Source organism: Xiphophorus couchianus, chromosome 23, assembly GCF_001444195.1.
Source record: "Xiphophorus couchianus chromosome 23, X_couchianus-1.0, whole genome shotgun sequence".
Lineage (NCBI taxonomy): Eukaryota > Metazoa > Chordata > Actinopteri > Cyprinodontiformes > Poeciliidae > Xiphophorus > Xiphophorus couchianus.
Genome location: NC_040250.1, coordinates 21,292,339 through 21,316,632, shown reverse-complemented (window position 1 = coordinate 21,316,632; position 24,294 = coordinate 21,292,339). Strand labels below are relative to the sequence as shown.

The 24,294-nt window shown below is 37.3% G+C and overlaps 1 protein-coding gene across 1 annotated transcript in view; it reads right to left on the bottom strand.

Annotated features, from left to right (window-relative positions):
* Positions 1–24,271, bottom strand: part of ctnna1 (catenin (cadherin-associated protein), alpha 1) — a 74,112-nt gene extending 49,841 nt beyond the window's left edge. The window contains exons 1-7 of the mRNA XM_028008298.1: positions 24,106–24,271; positions 20,531–20,646; positions 20,094–20,289; positions 12,822–12,988; positions 11,242–11,361; positions 10,150–10,419; positions 6,384–6,587 (exon numbers count right to left, since the gene is read on the bottom strand). Of these exons, the coding sequence (XP_027864099.1) occupies positions 6,384–6,587; positions 10,150–10,419; positions 11,242–11,361; positions 12,822–12,988; positions 20,094–20,289; positions 20,531–20,635 (1,062 nt within the window). The 5' untranslated portion in view covers positions 20,636–20,646; positions 24,106–24,271. The remainder of the gene's footprint in view (positions 1–6,383; positions 6,588–10,149; positions 10,420–11,241; positions 11,362–12,821; positions 12,989–20,093; positions 20,290–20,530; positions 20,647–24,105) is intronic.
* Between the last annotated feature and the right edge of the window lie 23 nt (positions 24,272–24,294).

Here is a 24,294-nt window from a genome sequence, read left to right as displayed (position 1 = left end):
GTAAAGACTCTGCAGGTACACAAGTGAGAACTTATTCCATTCATAAGCATATTGCCTTCACTTAAAACTTATTCAAACTATTTATTTTGGGCTTGTCAGGTCTAAATACCTATTAAACAAACACAGGAAAGACAAGAGAGTTAGATTCTTTGTTTCTCGCGAGGAGAGCAGACAGAGATGTGCTTTCAGTTACAAATCTCCAACCGCTCTGAAACACATCTGTCTGTTCCTCTCTTTTATTGCTCTTAGGAACCCTCTCACACTGAGCACTGCAACTCTATGGGGTGGGGTCAAAGCATTTTAGTTGCAGTGCTAAAAGACAATCACTAAACTAAACACATATTATCTACAATCTAAATCCTTCTTGCTCCAGGCACGGCGTCGAATAGGACACGTTGTATAGCTTCAAAGCAACGGCTTTGTAGCACAGAGCAGAGTTTATTGCAGGCTTGTAAAACTCTGCTGGGAGCAACTAACACCTCTGTCTTGTAGGAAGTCCTGCAGGGCAACAGCTGCTGAGAGTAGCTGTCACCTCTATTTCTCAGGGAAGTCTCAGGATAGAATCAAAGTTATTTAACACACAGAAACATTATCTAAATGTAACTACAAGGCTACATGATACAACAAATATTTGATAATACTAATAATACAATTTACCCAACAGGGCTATAAAATGTTCGAGTTAAAATTCCCTGGATGAAAATACAAGTATTCAGACTTATTCACATCAGTTTTTCTAAACTTTAAGGGGAGTGAAAAAAATTACAATATTCAGATATATATTTTTTTTTTTTGCCAAATTAAAACCTCAACAGTGAGCATGAAATTTCCTCAAGTAGATTTCAACAACATATTTTTTTAAGTTGGCAAAAAGTGTCTAAAAGGTTAAAGCATAGATTTTGTCATGTATGACTGACTTAAAATTAACAAGGTTAACAACAACAAAATTTAAACATTAACATTTAAAATACTTCAGTAAATTAAAAAAAAATCGTCCAGGTCAAGTTATCGACCATAAGTTTATCAGTTCTCTATTTAAGATCTAGCATTCATATTGATGTGGATTAATATGCATGCTACTTCAATGTGGCAACACAGAGGTGAACAATCTGGTTTTGAAGCAGTAGAAGATTACATCTAACACGTTCTCAAAGTATAAGTGGACTCTACATGCAAAACAAAAGTTCAAAACTTGCATAACTGCTGCATTAAGTTTTACTTTTGTGACTGAAGGAATTTGTTTCTACTCCCCATATAGTCTTTTTGTTAATTGATTTGGCTGTTAATGGGTCAGCTGTGCTGCACAACAGGAGCTAATGAAAACAAGGCTGAACAACTGTGAAAAGCAAGAAGAGTCAAGTTGCCGAAGCACAGAGCTTCTTATTGTGAGTTCACTGCATTATTCTTCCTTACTGCCGAGAAAAACGGTTCAACCCATCTACGCGACAGAAAAGCCGATCTGAAGGCCCAGAATCTACCAACCTGAGATCAAAGGGACACATTCAAGAAATGTTGCCTGACAAGCGTCGACTGACAGACTAATGTTTTATGGAGGCCATAAATATAAGCAAAGCCTTCAGGATACTAGATCTTTTCTCTGTTACAGTGTGCAGTGTGTAATTTGTTATAATTATGGATTCAGATTCAATTTCTCAGCTATGAGGCAGTTTTAGTTTCTTTAAAAACTTCTCCATGAAATATAAAATGTATGCATTAATTTGACGCATATCATTTGGTTTGTATTCGGAGCACTGCGGTCAGCTACAGTGCTCACTAAGTCATTCACTTGTAAAAAAAAAAAATATTCTGTTGAAACGAGTCCTTTGTTTCAACATAAACCTCAAAATCTGAAGACTGAAAATGATGGATTACTTTCCCAGTTTTAGACAGTCCTAGCAGTGGACTCACTGGATTGTTTGCTCAGACATGGTGTTCTTATTCTCCTCCTAGTGTCGCACATAGTATTTTACACAGCTTCAATAATTTAAAGTATTCAATGTGTATACAGAAGAAACCCTTCAGCTTCAGGTTACAAGACATTCACTTCATGCCCCAACAATGGTCAGAAAAAGAAACTAGATTGTTACACACTGTAAACCTTAAGTAGTCCGCCAAAATATATTTTTAATGAGATGCATCTGTGCAGGCAGAGAGAAAATTGGATAGAACTAAAATTCTTCCACTTACTTAAGGTGCCCAAGGCAAAAAGTAAGAGTTGGGGGGAGAGCAAGCCATCAGAGGAGAAAGGAACAAACAGGAAGAAGACTGCAAAGGAGGAAATGGGATTAAGCCAGATGTTCAATCTGTACAAGAAATGTTAAGGAGTGCCAAGTGCTAATACTGCTTTGAGCTAAATAGAAATGAGGAGGAAAGGGATGTGGGATCCCACTGCAGTTGCCAGGTACTGCATGTCATTTTCACACAGGTGAAAATGCTAATAAACTTGCAGGGACTGTCAGTTGCTGTGTATGTCAGAGCAATGAAGCATTTTGCAACGTGAGACAACCCTTGACACATGTTAGTAACAAGGGATGCTTAAATAATACAAAATGTCAGAAACTGTTACACTTTGCATGTGCGATGTAAAACCTTCATGGCTATATGGAATAATTGAGGCTTCACAGTGTGGGAGAGCAAGAGCAACATAACCACTTATCCACCTTTCCACTTCACTGGCTGAGGAAATGGGCTGCAATCTTTTAAGTGATCATCATTAACATAATATTGTTTCTCCCACACAAATAAGAAAAAAAATGCTTGCCTAATCCAAATAATTCAACAAAACAATTTCAATAGGGACGTCCCAATCCAAACTCTAGTAATGAATAAGACTTGCTCTGTAATTCAGCTCCAATTTCTGTTTACATTGGCTGCCACAGAAAGCCAATTTGTGCATGGCTAATTAGGTTTACATCACCAAAGCATCGCACTTATTTAGCAGACACTTCTGCCCAAAGATATTTAGAGGCGAGAAACAAACTGAGGGCCAATGTCAAATTTAATCAGTTGGCCAGTACATCAACTTGGGGGGAAAAAAAAAAGAAAAGAAAAGATAAAACTAGTAATGTCCCGATTGATGGAAGATCACCATTCTACAGCCAACAATACAAGGTTTTCTCTTGGTACCTCAAGCTGAAGTATGTTACGTTCTGCAGGATATATAAAATGTATATTTACCAAAAGATTTAATTTTTTCTTCGACACATCAAGGAATACAAATGCATAATACAGACAAATTCACGAGACAAAAATCACACCGAGGTGATATTGTAGCAGTCATATCCATGCAACCTTTTAGAGAAAGTAAAGTTTACAGGCACAAATTAGGTTGGGAAAACTTGCCAGTTCTTTGATATCCGTTTGGTTCTCTAGCAACTTCTTTGAAACATGGATGCTAATTGTGTGTGCGCGTGGGTATGCATGTGTATGCGCACAGGATTTTATAGGCAATTTTAAGAAAAAGTCGTGTTTACTCTATTAATCATTAATTTTTTCTATGAGTAATCAGAATTGATTCATTAGCACTGAAAAAAAATCAGATTTCCCTGTTTGCGTGTTAGAAAAAATAGATTAAAGAAAAATTCTTTCACACTTCTGGTAGCAATTCGCAATGCAATGCAACCCATGAAGCCATGTCACAGGAAGAAAACTTTATTCCCTCTTCCGAGGTACACTGAAAGCAGCATGAATGCTGCTTGAAGTTAAGGTTAAAAGGAAATAAAGATGAGACAGGATTTCTCTACTTGGAGCAGAAGAAATTAAATATTTTTCCATTTGCAGGTCTGAAACCCTCACTGAATGAGAATTTGATACACTAAAAGGACCCAAAAAGGAGGCAGTGTTCTATTTGTGTTTCTGAGTCGGTGGTGACTTCAAAAACCCAGCTGGAACACCAATAATACCATTTCTAAACGTGGCCCATTTACTTTTGTCTACTGGCAATACGTAGCTTAAATCTATGAAAGAAATTTCTATTTTCAGGTTAGAGAGGCAATACCTGCCTATATTATGAACAACACTGTTTCACTTGACCTTTTTTACAATCGATGGCAAGCCAAACTATGCACAATTTTTTTAAAAAAAAGCATTTCCCACTTCTGAAGCCAAGTGTTGGTAGGTATATTTGAACAAACTCCTACAGCTTTTTCTGATGCAATTGAAGTTCACTGAGGTAAACATTTCAAAATATACACCAAATGTGAAAAGAATGTAACCTCATCACAACCAAATTAGTCACTACATTCATCTAGTCTTGAACATTATATATATATAATGTTTTTACCACAAATAGCCATGTGTGAACCCTTACATCTGTTGCTGTTGTTACACCTCAAATTATCATTTGTCATTTCTATTCAATCGGTAAGTATTACTATTTTTCCTAATATTGAACTGCCCAACAGATTCAATATTTTCCTCGTTATATAATATAAAACTTTAGCGAATAGCAAGTTTCTTTACAAATATATTTTAAAGATATTCAAATAAAATCTTGGTTCACCTTGGCCAAACAACATGGATCGATTGGCTTGGACTCTTATTAACCCTGTGAAGGTGGTCTGGTGTGTCTTGACACAAGATGTTAGCAGATCATTTAAGTCCTGCAAGTTGTGAGGTTCCACCTCGCACCTGTTAGCAAATCCATTAGTCCAATTAGTTAGCATGTTCCACTTGGATGCCAAGTGAACACTTCACACTAATGCTGTGTTCTAGTTCCTACTTCTCAATTGGAAAAAATCAACTAGAACACTCTCCGAAGTCAGATTTCATACAGGGAAACGTGGAGCAACGCTGACTACCCCCATTTATGACTTGTACAGCAGACTTCATGTGTCAATATGGCACATTTGTCATCAAAAGTAGTAAGATGAGGTGGATATGTTTATATTACAAGAAACACATGTAAAAGTGCGCCTAAAATCACATTACATGTAGCACCGGCAATTGTAAACTGAACAAATTAAAAATGGCATTTGTTTATTAAAAGTAACACTTAAAATGATGTCTGTAAGAGCTATTTCAAACAAAGTTTATTGGTAGTGCAATGTTGAAATTCAGAGTTTTAAACTAAAACCCTGTTACCTGACAGGTTTGACTTCAAATCTAGCTCAGGTAGCTGAAATGCAGTAATATTGTGAGCTTCAACCCATTCTTGAACTTTTTTTTATTGCTTTGTAGATGTTCAAAGAGCCACAGCCATTAACTTCTTCAACAATTAAAGCAACAGTAGCTCCTCTGTTGGATACGACCTCACAGGTCAGCTACTGCTCCTGACATACATTGATGGCTAGCCACCAAGACTCATCAGTTCACCAGTGTTCCTTACCTGGATTGCTTGATAGAAAAAGAGCACTGCAAACCCATAAAACCCACAGGAGCTGCAGTTTTGGGCAACACTCTGGCCACTTTGACCCTTCTCAACATCACATTTATCCATTTTGCTTTTAACCCATTGACTAGGAGGACAAAATGTTCCCTTTTTACTCAATGTACCCAACCTGCTAACAGGTCAGGTGCCATTGTCAGTCTTATTTACTTTGTAAAATGGCCATAACATTCTACTGGCTCTGTGTACATTATCAAATTCAATTGAATAGCATGAAAGACGTAAACATATAGTCATGAAGCCTTGCAATGTTTCAAATACCCGACAAACGTAGCCAAGTTATCCAACAGTCTGTCACTGCTATAAGGCACCCAGTCACATTCTCTCACTATGCTAACCACATGTCACATGCCATAGATCTCAGAGGCTAAATTAGGCCATTAAATGCACATGACAGGCAGTAACATATTATGCTTATAAACCATTTTCTTCATCTGGCCAAATGAGTAGTCATATCACTGTCATGTCCATTCACCATCAGTGTTGATGAGATTCGTTTCTTCATTTCTCTAGTTACAGTGTACTACTGAACTTGTGGGTAAGAGTTCAATGTAGACAAAAATAAAAGTTGCTTTAAAATCAACTTCTGATTTCATTTAATTGGATTGGATCTGAAAGTAAAGTGGATGTGACTGTGGATTGATAAAAGGTGAACCAGTGGTATAAAATGGGAATTCTCAGAACTATGACAAAGTATAAGAAACAAAAAAAAAGGAACAAAAACTGGAAATATTGAAAAACAAAGGCCCATGGTTATAAGAAAAGGATAAGAAAACTTAAATCTGCCATATGTAAAAGTACTTTAAAAATTCTCAAAAAAATGCTTTTGTAATAACTATACTTTACTGCTTTGATCTTTGTATGATTTCCTTTCTTTCTTGCATCCGTTTTGCATTCGTGATAGGTCTAAAGTGCAGAAAGTATCTGGATGTCAAAGTTTAACAAGCTGCTAAAGACCTGTCAGTTTCACGACGATTTAGAAAATAAAGATACTTACATTCCCCATGTACTCAGACAGGAGGTCCTGCAGAGCCTGGCGCACAGAATTGCATTCAGCCACAATGCGCTCCCTGCGGTCATCACGTGTGCATGAAGAGTCAGCCATGAGAGCAGCTCCACTGATAATGCTCTCAAGGCGCTCCTCCAGCGAAGGACGAAAGCGTTCCTCGCTGAAGCCCACAGGATCCAAAATGATTTGTTTCTGTTGAAAAGGAATAAGAGAAACTAAACAAAGAGCAGAGTTGGATCGTTTTTTTATTAATTACCGAGGAGCATACTTGTCTAAAAACCTTCAAAATCAGGACAAAGCAGACTTTTGCCTGCAGCTAAAGATGTAAAGGGAAAAAAAGTATTGAAAATGAAAAACAAGGACAAGAATAAATCTGTATGTGGGTTAGTATTATTCTCCCCTGCTAACATCAGTTTAATATTCCTGACCTCTTGTAAAGGTCACGGTTTTGATTAGTGTGTATTTTTGTCGACAACATTAAAAAATTCACTCAACATGTTCACTTGTATTAAAAGGATGCATGTAAAGAATGTCAGAGATAAAATTGAAAGTAATTACAGATTCACAAGCTCCTAAAGAAGATCCTTCTTCTTTAGGAAAAGTCTAGAGTTGGATATCTTTATTTCTTATGAGGTTTTTGTTCAGGGACCTATAGAGTGTGAATAAAGGTCAAGTGAGATTAGTTGTCCTTTCTCTGATACAGGTATTTCATCATCATTACAGCCAATGTATGACTTTATCACCTGGGATCACTGATCTTCCTCCATTTTTCAGTTGCTTAAAAAAATGGCTATTTGGTTGAGTGAAAATATTCCCGTCTTAAAAAAGAGATGCAACACCCCCGTGGTTTGGAATCTACAAGAGAGCAACCCAGGTAACTTGGATAATGTCACTTTAGCAAAATATCTTCATCAGTGCCTCTTAGGCCTTAAAATGGTCTTCCAGTCCACTGATGTTTAAGCCGACTTGGACATTAAATTCAACCCGACTACTTGGGAATAAATTAAATTTTCAGCCTTGATCTTCAACATATCAATAGCTGAAACTGATTTAAAAGTCTGTGTCATGAGCACATAAAATAGCTGACAGCTGTGTATGTGGGGGTGGGCGTGTGTGTGTGTGTAAAAGTCACTGTTTGATGCCAGAGTTTTCACTCTCTCTGCATCTTTGCTAGCATTTCTACATCAACATAAGAGAAGCTTTAAATAAAGATACTGAAGCTATACTAAATAACTGACATGTGACATTTTACCAGCAATGCAATAGTTTTCTTAATATCATAACAGATTAATATTATGGCATTTCTGTTAAAGGTTGCAATACCTTTAAAAATCACGTACCGGCCCATGGGTAGGTTCATATGCATCAGTAAAACACTTAAGAGTTAATAAAATTCACAGATATGTTTCCATTTGCGTAATGAGACACCAGTATAACCTTGTCTTGTTTCTTTTATTTCAGCAGCACAAGACGACTCTAATTAGGTTCGACTTTGTAGGGCAAGCCTGTTAACAGCTACAAGTAGTTCTGCTGTTGATGCATTCCAAAAGCATTAGACAGATTCTAGCTGTGGCTCTAATGTTTTTCAGGTTAGTGGCACTAAAGAAAAAAAGGCCTCAATATCTGGACCCTGCTTTTCAGATGCTTTGTTGCGACAAAATATTTAAACTGCTTAGTTATTATAATTGTAGTTTATTTAGGCAGATCGCCCTTCATCGCAGGCACCTCCAGCTCCCTCCATTCATTCCCATCTGACCTCCTATGCTTGCGTGTCATATCACCATGGCAACAGGCAAAGGGAGAGACATGGAGGAGAAAACAGAGGGAGAGAGAGAGAGTCAGAGGTTGACTCATTTACTAATTTTGACTAGCACTTGAAAGTAGACTTTAGAGAGGTGATTTTCAGACAAAAAGCAGATGCGAGTTTTTTGGGGATAAGAGGCTTTCTGTTATCTGCTGTGGTACAACCAACCTAGCACATTTATTTTTAGTAACCTGCAGTTACAACAATTAAGAATTTTAAAGAATGTAGTTAAGATCCCCAGACTTAAATAAATAAACATGAAAAGTAAGAGGAGGAAAACTTTGCGAACAAATTGTAATTTGAACAAAGTTTTGCTGTTAGTGCTGTTAATCCGCCTACTGATTTCCAAAAACTGTCCAAAATTAAATCACACCTATTTGGTAAGAGAACTTCTCCACACACTAAGTTCTCTTTCCTCCCACATTTAATTAGAGATGCAAAGAAAAATCAGCAGGTGATCAACACAATTATCAACTTTAGTGGCTTTGACTGGTGAATCTGTTGGATGAAAAAATATGATCAATCTGATTAGTGAACGCAGCAAACCTAAATGGCTGCCAGGCTGCACACAACACCTTTAGTGTAGAAGCAGCTGCTGAGTGAAAAAGTTCAAGTTGACTGTTGTCACTATCAGTGAGAACAGTCACTGAAATGAAGTTAGAAAGCGCAGAGGTGCAACCAGCTGTTTGTTAAAATGTTTTCAGCTCCTTGGCTGCTGATCAATGATGGGAGAAATGGAATAATATTTTAAAACAATGTTTTTTGTTTTATCCTTGCATAATACAGATGTTTTAGAAAAATCTAAGTAGCCTAAAATCACCATCAGCATGTCAAATCAACCAGAGTGCTTTGATAAAAGCATTAAATGTAGAGGTGAAAGAACATGTTCCTGTTTGTTATTGCTCTATAGGTTTTTTGTAAAGGGTGTTAATCTTGTATCTATTACACTTCTGTTGCATTACAAAATAAAAGGGACAAGTTTTTTCCTTCATCCATGCACCAAAAGGAAAAAAAAAATCAGTTTCATTGTGCAAATAAATATAGTACATACAGCTATGAATGCACTACATCAAAATACCAACAGAATACAATAGACAATGCTGCTTGTCAAATGACTAAATATTTGAATAGTACTGGCTCAGTTATTGAAATTGGCACAAAAGAAGATGATGAAAACACATGCTTCTACAGAGCTGCGTTACTGTAGGCCTGCAGAATGTCTTTGGAGTTCAATTGAACACACCTTCTGTAAATAATATTATGCATTGCATGTCAGAGAGGTTAGTGCCATAGAAAATCTAATCATCTTTGTATTTATCTCCCTAGGCAGCATTGGGTTGATTAGCTCTATTTTTAAGCCATCAGTTATCTTGATGTTTTGTTTCATGTCAATATTATGAGTAGTGGGTCGGGTGTTTAGTACACCTATTAAATTTGTTTCTGTAATTTTATATCTAGGATATCTTGTAAAAGTAATAAAAAGTCTCCATAATTGAGTTTATATCCACACACATCGTATACAAAGTCCTGAATAAGCAGGGGAAAGAGAAGGGTTTTATTCATGTATATACCAAGTTATGTTATTTTGTCATAAGTATAGTTTAATTTATGAAACTCATGGCAGTATAAATCTAATTGATTTGAAACTGAAGTAAATTTAAAAAATGAAGCAGTAGTGACTCAAGAGCAGACTCACTTTACCCCACAGCCATGTTCCACATTGTCTGCTCTTCCTGTCCTAATTTCCACCTCAAGTTCAAACCCCTTAGGGTTTTTGGTCACTTCATGATTCAGTGAAGTTTCTGCTTTAAAATTGCTAAATCTAAAACTTATAATCCGCTTTTTAAAATGTGAATTTAGAAAGGTATGGATGATGTGCTTTGATTAACAGCTGCGCACACACTTCCTCGGCAAACAGGCTGTGACGTGTAAATCACTCATTTGACTTACATCAAAATTGTTGAGAGCATAAGCGAGCTCTCCGGCCCCTCCAGGCTGGGCCAGGGCTGAGTCTTCTGTGGAAGTTGCCTGGGCAGCATTGGAGATTCCAGAAACGGCCTGCTGCAGCTGCTTGTAGATCAGGTCACGGTTGGCCTTGTAGGCTGCCACGTCAGGATGCTGCAGGCAGGCGCAGGATGCCGTGTACAGCATAGGGACATTCCTTTGCAGCACCCCCCGTGCTGCAGCCATTTGGTCCTTGTGATGGACGTCCTTTAGCTCCTAGGAGGGTGAAATGAAAAGGGATGAAACAGGGGTTAAAGCGAAAGCTGGAATGCTTACAGGGATGATGGACTTTCAATCTAAAATGGGCCTGTCATGCCCTGATGGAGACACAAAGAGTTGTTAGAAATAACCCAGATTTATTTCTGCTCCCTCTGGTAATACAATAGTCATAATCAGGCCATTATAAAGTCCCTTTGCAATTTAATGCATTGCTATTCAGATTTTAGTGAGATTCTATAGTCATAGGAAAATGAGGCACCTGATTAATATTGAGCAAATAAAGAGCCTGAACATTAAAAATGAGGGTCTCACCACGAGTATGAACTCTTAGGTTATCACCCCTTAACTACCAACCACAGCTAAGCTTGATTACTTTGTATAGCCTCCCCTTCCATTAAAAATTGTTCACATAAAATCTCCTTTTTACAAAATGTGACTTTGATCCATTTGCACTTACTTTAGAAATACATGGATTTTACATTTGCAAAAGCATATATTTAGAATTGAAGAATATTTAAGATGATTAATTCATGTTAACACAATGTTGAACAATGCATCATATTAATTCAAATTAGGTGAATTTAAATTGCATTAGCTTTTCTGGAACAAGTAATGAGAACAGGATTAAAACTGAATACGTCCCTCTTTTCACTTAATAAGGTACCACTTGTGTATATTGTAATCATCATTAAATAGGCAAGTTCCCAACCTTGTATAGTTACAAGTCTGGTTGGCATGTACCATCTAGGTACATGCCAAGCAAATAAAATGAAATCCAGGCTTTTCAGTTCAATCCAACTCTTGGCTACTTTACATTACCTGCTGTCTCTTGGCAGCCATCATGTTCAACTTGTCCACCTCTGGTTTCAAGGCCTTATACTGGATCCCCAGCTCCTGCTCTGTTCCTGCGTTCCGCACTTTCAACAGATTGTCCTCCACCTGAGACAAAATTGAAAAAACTGAAGTTCCAAACAGCAACAGGGTGTATTGAAACTATGGAAGACATCTTAAACATAAATAATATACATCTCATTGTCAAAATGCCACAATTGTTCAAAGGTACATTTCAATGATAATAAAATTCCAATGGAAACTTTGAGGTACCTTTTAGTTCTAAAACAGGGATTACAACCTAAACCAGGGAAACACTCAAGTCCCCAATATGTGTAAAAATTATTGAAATTCCAAGTAGTACTTTTCTGTGTTGAAGTATTAAATATGGTGTGTTATTAGAGCAATAGAATCATAGCACACCAGTGGTGTATGAAGTATGAAAACCCATAGGAAAGTCAAGTTTGGATTGGCTTTTTGGGTTATGGCATCTTATTTTACACCAGGGGAGCAATACTCCAGATTTCAGCATCTTCATGGTTCTTGAGAGTCCAACCAAAAACACCAGGAGGAGGCAACAGCATCAGCATCAACAATATCACAATTCAAGACAAAATATAAGTAGGGCAAAGACGTAAAAATCACCCCCCACACCCTTTTTTGACAGTTTATCATTCTATCTCAGAAATACAATTTATTGAACTTGCATTAAACAAGCGCATCAGAAATGTTTTTTTGTTGTTGTTTTTTTACATGTCAATGTTATTGCAGACAGGGCCTTAACGGGAAATAGAGATAATAGATTTCACAGCATTTGCACCTTTTAAACAAAGTTTTATCTGACTGCTAGTCCACAGGAAAGCCAATTTTGTATAGAATATGAAGTTGTGTTTATGAATTGGCATAACCACAGGTAAGGTCGGTGCATATTTCTTCAGAAACCCATGTGATATTTTTTTCACATTAGTTGAGTCACTAGTTAAGAAAAGCAGCAATTTCAATTGAAAGTCACATTGAGAAGCAGAGCTAACTGCCTGGATTTTATTTACAGAGCCATAAGATAAATGCTACAAGTATGTCATATATATATATATATATATATATATATATATACACACATATTCTGTTCATTTTGATCAGGATTTAGAAACACCACAGTGGCGGTACATGTGGGCTGCAGACTTCTCAGGATGCCCATCCTCTGTATTCAGATGACATTTTGGTCCTTTTCTGTGGCAGCATGCGCTACACCACCGTGTCGGACCCCGGCCAGCGACCATAATCCTCATTTTGCTCTCCTGGGGGGTCAGAACACTTCAACACCACCAGGAGGAGAGCTGCTGCATGAACATTTATACCAGGCTCACAATAAACACATAATACAAACCTGCGATACAGCTCAACAGCGGAAAAGATACCAAGCTGCAATCCATACAGTGGAGAGTGAGTGGCATTTGCCACAATGTCAACAGCAACTTAAAAAATTGACAAATTCTTTACTGGCTAAAACTGGTGAGTTTTAAACATTTTACTTGAGTTAAAAAAAGAAGCATGTCAAATGATCATACCAGTTTGAGTTGCACCAGGAGTTTATAGACATCCGACATGTCTGCCAGAACCAACAGATGTGTGACAGCGGAAAGAAGGGCCCGGGCAGCGCGGACCATATTGCCCCTCTTCACAGAAGAGCAGGGATCTTCTGCAAATTCCCCAGAGGCCTGTCGCATTGATTCACCTGAGTGAAACAAAAAAAGGCAAAAAAAATATCAGTTTCATACTTTTTTTGTGTAAAGTGAAGTGTTTCTTTAAATTCCAGTACAAACTCAAAAGACTACCAGAACAGAATATAAAAAGGCATTCATTTTGTTACAAAAAAGCTGAAAGAAATGAGTGTAACAACTTTTATTGTCCTCAGTATTGGTAGCAGTGATAATCTACAGATGATACATGTTTGAAATCAGTCACAGTCCATTCTCCACAACATGTTTACTGCGTCAAAAGTCATTATTAGCAATACGGGAGTGTGCAGGAGCAGCAGTCGTCTGACGCATCTTTCCTGCTCATCTGGGGTCAGCATGTATCACACAGTGTTCCTACTTCCCAATGGACATGCTCACAGACAAAAAAGAAAAATGGAGGTCAAAACCACAACAATGGCTCACTGTCTGGTTTTTCCAGCATTGTTCATTGGCTCATATTGGATGGGACTTCACAGTTGACTTGGCACACAAATTGCCTTTGTAGCCTCAAATCATGAACAAGACAGTAAATCCGTCCTTTACTTCAGCGAAAGCGACAGGCAAACTTATTCTATGAAAAGACCTTACAACAACACCGGCGTTTTCCACAGACAAAAGAGACAGGTATTTATCTTGTTTATTTTTTCTGTAATGCTAAACAGACTTGGATGAACTGGAGGAAGCAGCAAAAATAAAACATGAATAATTTTCTTGCACGAGTAGTGTGCTGTAGACAGCAGACAAATACAAAGTTCTGTTGCATTTCCTCTCTGCTTATCTTTTTATCGTCTTGATAAGTTACTCTTCTGGGTCAATGTGTGTACTGAATGAGAAGGAAAATTATCAAATTATAATAAGAAAATAAAAACAAAATTTCTTCTCAAGGTTATAGTGAATATCACCACATTCATTTTTTTTGACTTGCATGTAAAATCTACATGATAATTTAGGCTATTCTACTACTAACTTAATTAGCCAACTTCTATTTAGCTTACTTAATTTAAATGAAAGTTAAATCTCATCTTTACATTTAGATTTTCTGGCTCATAGACAGTCTTTCTACCCTTTAACTTAAATATTGCAGTGTTATACACAAACTAAATACAGAATTTCAAATCATAAGGTTTCGCCGTAGTTGAATTAAACCTAGACTGAACTTTTGATAGTCAAACGTTAGTTGTCATTCGGCATATTAGAATAATGTCAAAAAGTAACTCTGCACTATTTTGTTTTTCTTCCTTTTGCTTTGGAGAGCATGCAACTCAATCACATGGAAAGAGGAAAAAACAAACATGCAAGAGTGATTTATTTTCTAGTTTAGAAGTGTGTCCTGAGTCACACACGAGTCTTATTTTTAAAAATGCGACCTCTCTTTGAACCAACACATCGGGAGTCCTGCAGCTCGTACATCATTTTCTGGGTGACACTCATCAGCATCATGAATGGCAGTCAGCCAGTAGACATAAAAACATGGATGACAGCTTCACCGGAAGCATTGAGAGGAATAACAGTGAGGCTATATACCTTATGAGTGCTTTATCTTTTTTTTTTTTTTTACAAAATGAGGGGGAAGGTATGTGAGGTGCGGTGTAGCTATGGCAACTTAAACTTTTAAGTGACAGATAATAATGATGTCTATTTTGTTGCTGATTACCAAGGAAGGACACTGGGTATTGTGAATCATCAACCTGGGCACAATCATAAACCTTCAGATATTACATGACCAGCTTAGAGCAACAGCAGGAAGCAATAAGGTCAGTCTGATACTATATGTTAAAGACAGTCAACTGGCTCTCAATTAAAGCCAGTTCAAAACAAAGACCTCAGAAATATCTAGAAAAAAAAACCTGCTGTGCTACAGGAACCTTCACATAAGATTTCAGAATCTAATTTTCAAACTCATGAAGTGTTCACATTTTTCTTCTTTATATTTAGTGAGGAAAGAAAATGTTAAGCAATCTATAAAAAATAAATTCATTCCAAATTAAATGTATAAAAGTTTAAAGTAGTTACCATACTTCTGTTACTCCTACCAGTTTTACAGGTTGCCAAGCCAGTAAGAAACCTGCAGACCAAAACAGACTGAATACCAGTAAACCCATGAGTAGTCTAAACTGAACCTGCAACATCTGTCAACCATTTATTTCATTTCATTATTCCCCTAATCAAAGCTGAAGAAGTCCCATCTCAGCCTGTCAATTGTAAAGCTTTGTTGCCAAGGCCAGAGAAGTTACTGGTACTTTGAGACACATTTCTAGAAAACGTCAGAAATTAGCTTTTAAAAGCTGGATAAAAAGGTTCTTGGGCCCACACTGTAACATAGGTATTTAAACATTTTGACACAATCAGGGTCATTTACATATAAGTGAATATTTGAGGTTGAAACCTCAAGAGGAAATTAAATTAAAAATGATCAACTTCACCATGCTCAGTCATTCTGATTTCATGTCATCTGTCTCATCCTCTTAAATAAATAAACAACTTGCATGTTTCAGTATGTCCTAGAAAGAATTCTTTCCAAATGTCTACTACCTTTGTGATTCTTTCTAAATTCATTCTCAAACACCTCACTGTTCCTGGAAAAAAAGCAAACTTTGAGTTTTTACCTCAAGTAGCAAATTTCACACCAAAGAGGATTGTTACCACAACCTGGCAGCACTTGGTTACAGTGTGCTCACACATCAAAAAACAGTATATCAAGTTCAAAATTCACTGATTCATTTGAGCATTTGGACTGAATCCAATGGAATTTTAATATTCTTAAGCCTTTCTAAAAGAAAAAGGTTGTAAGTATACACTATTACTGTCTTCCTAGCCAGGAGGTTGATGCTGTACAATTACTGGATGTAAATGAGGGTATTTTGAGTCCAATATATTGTTATTGTGACTTTTTTTTAAACTAAAGATGCACATAATTAATGTCTTATCCTGAAATAGCATCAATAGAAGGTTCCAAATGTGGTAAGGTTACTAAACAAGCATGTTCCCTATAAGGCTGTTTAAAAAAAATAATAATTAGCCTAAAGTATTATCATATTATCCATTCTGAGCAGGGGACACAAATATGGGCTTGTAGCCCAACTACGGTGGTGATATGTTCCGATAATCTCTATGGATCTCATTATCTCCAGCTTATCCAGTTGACCCTGCTTTTTATTCCATTGTGTTGCCCGCCCCCATTGCTGTCCTGATTCCTGTTTACATTAGATGCCTGCCGTACTAAAAAGCTCTACCAGGGGCTTTAGCTCAAACAGCCTCTTCACCAGTCTGTAAACTTTCCAGCTAAACTACTACTGCAACATTTGTATGCAGTGCACATAAAATCAAAAGGGCCTTTCATTTCATCTCTGTGGATCATTGGGTTTTTCTAATATCCAGTTAGTGTTGCTTTAGCTTCTTCTCCGTCCCTCTGCACCAATATATAAGTGTTTTTATTACTGCTTCACACTGTATTTTCCAGGTGTAGTTTCCGCTGCTTCCGTCTTTTCTTTTCCCCGACAGCCGTTTCATCATGCTTTATGGATGTGGGATTTGTGTTCATAGATGTTCTGTTGGTACAGATAAAATGATCTCTAACTAAAACCTAAACTAAAACTAACAGTCAAAGTCACTTTAGACTGTTTAGAGCTGTCAACCACAGTCAAAGTCATTCAACCAAACACTTTGTTGAGGCGGACTATATAATGCTACACTACAAAAATTGCAACAGACGATTCAACAAAAGTAAACCAAAATAAATTTAAAAAAAAGTTTGAACTTATTTTTTGCAAAATTGATGACAAATCTGAATCAGTTTTAACGATGGTGTTCAAACCAATACCAAGTGAACACTTGAACATCTGTGGCAGAGGATGCAAGTGCAGCTAAAAAAAATACATCCAACATCAACATGTAAAAAGCTCAGCTCTTTATGCTTGACTTAACATTAATACAGTGTAGGACTGATTTGTTGACAATTGATTTAATAATTGAGTAGCAATATGAGATAAGTAGGATTCCACCCCTCCCTTTTACACAGAATTTGTACTGGGCGAAGTTAAAACTACCACTTAAGGAGTTCTGGGTTGAAAATATTTACAGACAAAGAAGGTTTTTCATCTTAGTGCTAATATTAAGCCAAAATTATACAAAGAATATAAACTTTGTTCTTTCAGCGAATGTCATGTCTTAGAGTCTGAATGCTAGAGTTAACGATTTATCAATTGCTAAATTAGTTATTTCAATAATTGATTGTTTCAGCCCTTATTACATCATCCTTGGGTTTTAAGCTGTATACAAAGAGTTCTATCAAACTAAAATATGTAAAAAGCAGACTTCGACTACTAGCACATGCAGATCATCCACTTTACTCCGACACCTCAAACCCGTAACAGTTTGTGCAAATGACCGCCAACACAGACCTCAAGCAGAGTCAGCCTCCTTAGGCTGTTTTTCCCCAGCCCCCCACGGAGAAAAATCAATAAGGCCATTTTTGGAAGGGAGATAGTGATCTGTGCTTCTTTAATAAACTTCCATCTATCTAACGCTCATCTGCAGCCCACTGTGTGCATGATGAAATGATTAAAATGTAAGTCACACAATAAGCCTCTCAAGTAGAAGGACAGCAAAGAGACAGGTGGGAAGGGCAAGAGGGAGAGAGCAAGGACACATGTAGGGAGAAACAGCTGAGTAAAGAAAGTCTTCCATGGTGAAAGATGTGTGCATCACATGCTTTACATAGATGTAACATGAATGCTAAAATGAAAATAGTGTAAAATATCAAACTGCTTAAGGGAAAAACCACTTTTTTCCAACACCTATTTTGAAACGTTTAATAGTCATCCAATAGCCCATTATCAATCATAATCCAGATTTAAACAGCTGCTGGGCTACAGTTGGGTAGGAAAGTGCTTCCTGAATCCAAGGTGGTGTTACCCTAGTCAATGGCCGTATTATCAGTCTAAACACGCTCCACTGAGCAGCGTGGCATAGCTGACAGCCAGACCTAGGCACCAGCAAACAACAGGCAGTGAATTCCAGCCCAGTGACAGCTCACCCAAACTACACTAACATTCCTGGGCACCGAGTGCTGCACATGCTTTCAGCGACATGTCGTCCACTGCCCCACAACACAGAGCAGAACCTGAGTAGAGGAGATCTGGGAGGAAAAGACAGTGTGACACAGATGTCATGTCACATGGTAATAACAGCCCACCCTCAAGCGGAAGCTCTCTGGTTTGAAAGGTTCAGATGTTCGGTTAGAACTGCAAGTGAGACTGGCTTGTGTGCTTCTAAGATGACGGAAAGTAGCGTCACAAGAAGAATTTTTATTTCACTGGCTGCTGAGCTGATGGTCGACTTCTGTCTGGAGACGAGAAATTAAATTGGAAGTAGAAGCCGAGTGGGTGGACTCCTACCCACACAGGAGGATACAAACATTTAAATAAATCTACAGTCAGAGGCAGCTGGAAACCATGTTCCTTTATCATTTCATGCCCCACACTACTCTGATCTCTGTGGCAACAGCTAAAAGGGAGGCATTTTAATTAAAAAGCAGAAACAGCGGTGGATAGAACAGCGTCAGTTCTATTCCTCAATCCAACAAAGAAGAAACTTTTAAAGCAGATGGGCAGGAAAATCTTTACCACAATCCACCTCCAGACGGCAAACGGTTCCAAGTGTGACAAATTTGACAGGACGATCATCACAGTTTGTTAAAACTGACAGGTAAAAAAAACAATTCTTGATCTTTCATCTCATGCAAAATTAAAACACACACTTCTGCTCCCAAGCACACTCGGTGTGGGTAAAATTAGGGCTTAGTAATGTCTGAAAATATTGTCAGTGTTTGTGTTAACGTGTTAAGATACAAACTGAAACATTTAGTAATCCCAAGATTTGATAGTAACACCAATAATTTTTTTAACAGTCAGTTGTGAGTCCTTAACTAAGCTTAACTCTAAATAACTGGTATTGTACTGCAAGCGATTGCATGTCTGCTGCACCATCAGCGAGCTATTCAGCCACAATTTGCGCTACCAGTTTGATCAAATCTGTCTGTTTTCCATCCATGACTTGCTAAACTACTATAAACCACAGACATTATGTTGAACAACAGAATTTAGCTCTCAGTAGAAGGGTTTTTACTCTTTGCAATAATTCAGTGACAGACTGTTGGCTGCTTTTTTTCTTGCTGATATCCCAGAAATGTAGTTTACGTGTTCAAGACGCATTTTCAGTGAATGTTTCTTTTAAAAGGATAGTACAGGATGTTTGAAGTGACATGCTGTTAAAAGGTTATGAGGAGATTATTTTGAACAACAGAATTTAGCTCTCCCAAAAAGGGTTTTTACTCTTTACAATAATTCAGTGACAGAGACTGTTGGCTGCATTACCTCACATTATCATGTGAACTGATCATACAGCTGAGACAGGGTGACAAAACAGTCATTAAATTGTAACATTTGCATGTAAAAGAGTTTCTGAAGCAGTAGAAACATTTTTTGTTTTCACACATCTGACTAGAATTCCGCCAGAATAAGTTACTAGACAAATTATCAAAACATCGTCATCAGGCTTAAGCTAGGATTTCAACTAAGTAGATGAAAATATTTTGGGTTCTTCACCATTAGGTTGATTTGTGTCAGATAAGATCAGTAATAAAATCCCTGGAAACTTTAATTTTCAGACAATCAGCTGCATAAACCATGAAAAGAAAAACACATTTAAAAAAAATAAGTTAAATCTAAATCCCTTTAGCCATTTTCCGCAGAGATATTAAATAAGGTAAATTGCATTTTTATTTTGTTCTTTCCATTTATTTTGAAAGCTTAAGTCTTCACTTTTTTATCAGCAGCGTTAATAGACAATATAAAGTACAATTATATTATCAACCTAAAGATTACAAGAAACAATGTATGCTTAATGAAGCTTTTATGGGCCAGTTGCAAACCAACATAAAAAATAAAAACCATAACAAAATATTATTTCAAGGTCTTCTCTTAGGAAAGCGATATCCATACAACTTATGAAATATTTATCGTCTATCCTTTCTAGGGAGGCACTTCATACCAAATACTGTGGCGTGCGTCTTTTAAGTGTGTTTTTTTTTCGTAAATGTACCTTGCTTGCGGACATCCTCCACTGCAGCAGTGAGTTCATCCTTAAGGAATTGACTTTCCTTTGCGATCTTTTCTCCCTTTTCTAGGAAGTTCTGGGTAGCAGACTCGACTGACGCAGCCAGAACATGAGCCTTCTTAGAGCGCCCCTTCTTCTTGTTAGAGGGGCCTTTGTTGCTTGAGTTGACCAAAGTGGTGACCTTTGCAGAAATTCAAACAAATGCATATCAGATATGTATTTGACAGAATATATGATCCATTATATTGCCCATGATAATGCTGCATTTATTTTAAAGAAGGCAGAATCCAACCATTTTAATATTCTTTTTTTGTCATTTGAGAAAATATTGACAAAGAAGCTAATATTGAATATTTATTTCTAGGATTTGCAATTTTGTTTCATAAACTTGAATTAGAACATTTAATATGAGTTTCCATTACCTGGGTAACAAGGGGCTCCAGTAGCCTCTCCACTGCCAGAGTACGAATCTCCAGGCTCTTTGGGTCCCATTTGAAGTTGATGTTAGGTGTGTTGATGCTAGTCATATTGTCTGGTACTAAAAGACAAATAATTAAAAAAAAAAAAAAAAGTTATTCAACACATTACAAAATAAAGTTTTGGTCTAAAAACAAAGGTGAAAAAAATTTATGAAAAAAGGTAAAATAAAAAAGCAACACAAAAAACTGATTTAAGAGCAGGGTCAGAGAAATATAGACAATGACAGCAGTACTTAGTTAAAAAAATATATAATAATTTAAACTATATCAAACCCGTCTTCACCAGACAAAAAAAAAAACGTAGAAAACATTTTTAATTTTCAGAAGGCAAATGCTTTCTCCAACTCTTTTTTTTAACATATGGGGTTGACAAAGTCTGCTATAGAGCATAGTTTTGTTTTGTCCAACTTCAACCCTGTATTGTAAAGCCACTGATGATGAAATGCTAGATTCCCCTTCCACAGTCAAGCTACATCCGCCTCCTGCTGCAACTTTAAAAGAAGCATTTAATCTCAGTTTGAAATGCTGAGCTTTTTTTTCCTCTTTCCCAACGCAGAAAGGTTGCATAAGTGATCTTCAACGGCTCGCAGCAAGAATGCAAACAGATATGGGAGGATTACATGAGAAAAGTGGCCACACATCAGATCAACACTGATCCTAGCAGAGCTACACAGTAAAAGACAGTTTATGGAAATAATCATCGATGCCATGCCATTATTATTCGCACAATATGAGTTTAATGTTAAATGCAAGAGCATAAATACAAGTAAAAGCAGCGTTATGAACATGTACTTACAATGGCATGTTGATTAACTTTGTACTTGAAATTGCTAATGCTAATTAAACTCCAGATTAATGTTGGCAAATGTATGTCTGTTAGCCAAAGCAACAGTAAAAATACATTTGTATCAAGTAATTAAAAAATGCAGTCTATAAATGACACTGGCTAAATGTCTCATTTTTCTAGACTGATTTTTTTTCCCCCACCAGAATATTTTTTAAGCAATGTACATAAGCTAAGTAAACACAATCAACATGGGATTGATGTTATATGGTTACCATCAATTATGGTATCCATATTGATCAATTATAAATGCAAACATAATTGAATATTCCTGATCATCAGATCCAAAGGGTCTGATGATCTTTCCTGATCCAAAGGGTTAAAGCCAGTCTGACTTGAAAAACCCACATTTTGTCAGTGACAGAATTTAGATGTGTGCTGAGCTGTTAAAAATAAAGATTTTTTAAACACTAGTTTCCTATTGTGAACATCCTTTCATGATACTCAGTGAGTTTATCTGAAAATGTTCAAAATACTAAAAAGGTCCTTTATAGAGTAAACACCCTTCCCTTAGAGAAGGGCAGTCAACGGATACACACAATAACACTGTGGCCCAATTTCAATTTTTCTTTTCAGACACCCACTGCAACTCTATTGATTAACTATCAAACATGGGGCAATCAAGGGCAATCAGCAACCCCCAAAGGCTAGAAGTGAAACTAAAAAGTTGGTCAGCTGTAATGCGAGAACAAAGTCATCACTAGCTCATAACCTAGATTATCAACAAAAGAGCCAATAATACAAAAAACATAATGAGAGATTATTGGGGTGGGTGGATGGAGGAGCACTGATGATATATTTCTGCCAGAGCTCCAGCAGGAGTTAGTGTGGCTTTAGAATAAGATTTAAAAACATCGCCCGGTGATATTAAGACAGTGTTTAAGAACCGAGTCGGAAATAATATTTATGGATTCAGAGGGAAAAAAACATGAGTTGTGAGCACAGTTGTAAGCAGCACATTGACCTACTTAAACTCTGCATCTGATGATTTCAAAACAAAACTACAGGAAGGTAAGAGATGATCACCTGATGTTATTCTGGTGCCGATCTCACATTTTATTCTCAAAGTGCTGTTACTGATTTTTTATATTTTACAGCTCTAGAAACAAAACCTGGAAGTTTTAAACATAGTGCTCACAACATTTTGATTGGATGCAGTTCTTAATGAGCCTGCCCTCCTTTAGCCCCTTTTGGCCAAAAGGGGGACATTCTTCAGACCCAACAGCCATCTAGGGCCTAGCATCGATTGTTGGTACTAGAGACAGGGTGTGATCTTAGTGGAAACACAAAGGAATGGCTCTATGTTTTTGGAAGAATCAACCCAGTTATTTTAGAATCTAACAGGCCAGTGTTTCTCAATCCTGGTAGTCAGGGACCACTGCCCTGCATGTTTTAGATGCATTTCTGTTCCAGCACACCCGATTCAAACAATAGCTGTAACTCCTGCATCCAATCAAGTGTTGCAAAAGCCTGTTAATCAGCCATTTATTCAGGCCAGGTGTGTGGCAGAAGGGCAGTGGTCCCTGAGAAGCAGAATTGAGAAACGCTAACCTAGGTCTTGTTTGCTGGACATCCTTTAGTGGGGGAAAAAAACTATGTTAATGCAATATTTAAGATTGCATTTCCTAGGCTCTGATATGAATTATTAACCCAAATTTGCATTTCAGTTGATTATAAGTGCAACACTGTTGACCTTGTGAAGTTTGAATAAAAAATCTGTTTTAGCTGATACATTTCTACATGTTAAAAATTACTTCCAATTTTGTATTTCCATCACAACAGACAAAAAAATAAAAGCACTGATGTAAGTAAACCTGTACACACGAACTCTCTGAAATGCACATTTCTCCCTCCCAAAAACAACTGCAATTGTCTTTTTTTTCTCTTTTTTTCTACGTGGGCCATTTCCTCCTCATGTGATTCCAAAACGCAGGAGGAGCTGAACTTCAAATGTGTTTACCCAATCCACTTGGGTGGGGCATTTAACCTCGTAAGGTAAAGTCTTCCCAAGTGAAAAAAACGAAACTAAAACTGGGCCCATACCAACAAATATGAGTTGGAAATCCAGAAATGTTGAATGATAGAACAGTTACCAAAATACACCGAACTTACATTTTAGTCGACACGCATGAATGTGTGTCGACTGAACTCAGCTGCTAACGTAATAGGTGCTGCTCCTTTAAGCTACTCAGGTAACACCTGTTGCCCCAAGCAACTCAAAAGTATTACTATTTTATTTTTACCCGTTTAAATATAGGTCCATTTAGAGTATGAAAATAACACAGCTGATCAGCTTCACGTCAATGGGGAAGTAAAACAAACCTCAGCAAGTTCTTCATTTTTAGTCAGCTTAGCTTGACGTACATACGCTAATACCTGCTAACATCACCCAAGCATTCCATACCCCAGCTACTGCTAACGCTAGCTGAACAACAACAAATCCCGAGCTTAGCCTTTTTTCTCCAGCCTTGCTGCTAAGAAAAAAAAAACTTTTTAAGTTAAAAGCTGATAAACAGAATCGAGTGTACTTAGATACAATTTAATAATTCTCAGCGAGAGAAGTTTATATGCCGTTAATTCTAGGATAACAATCGCTTAGATTTAACTGGAGTTTAAAAGTTCAAAATGGAGGAATGGGAAGTATGGAATTCTTCGCCTCAAAAGTTTCCCTCACCTTAAAGGCTTCCGTCAGTTGCGCTCGCCTGTCGACAAGTGAAATCCACTTCCTCTCGACTGAATGTGACAAAATGTCAAAACGTTTGGAAAAGTTTAGAAGCCGTTCGGCGCGTAGGGAGTTTCGGTTAAGACCGTTTCGATGAGATAGACTGTTGCCCAACAATGGAGGAGACGAATCGGCGGGGGC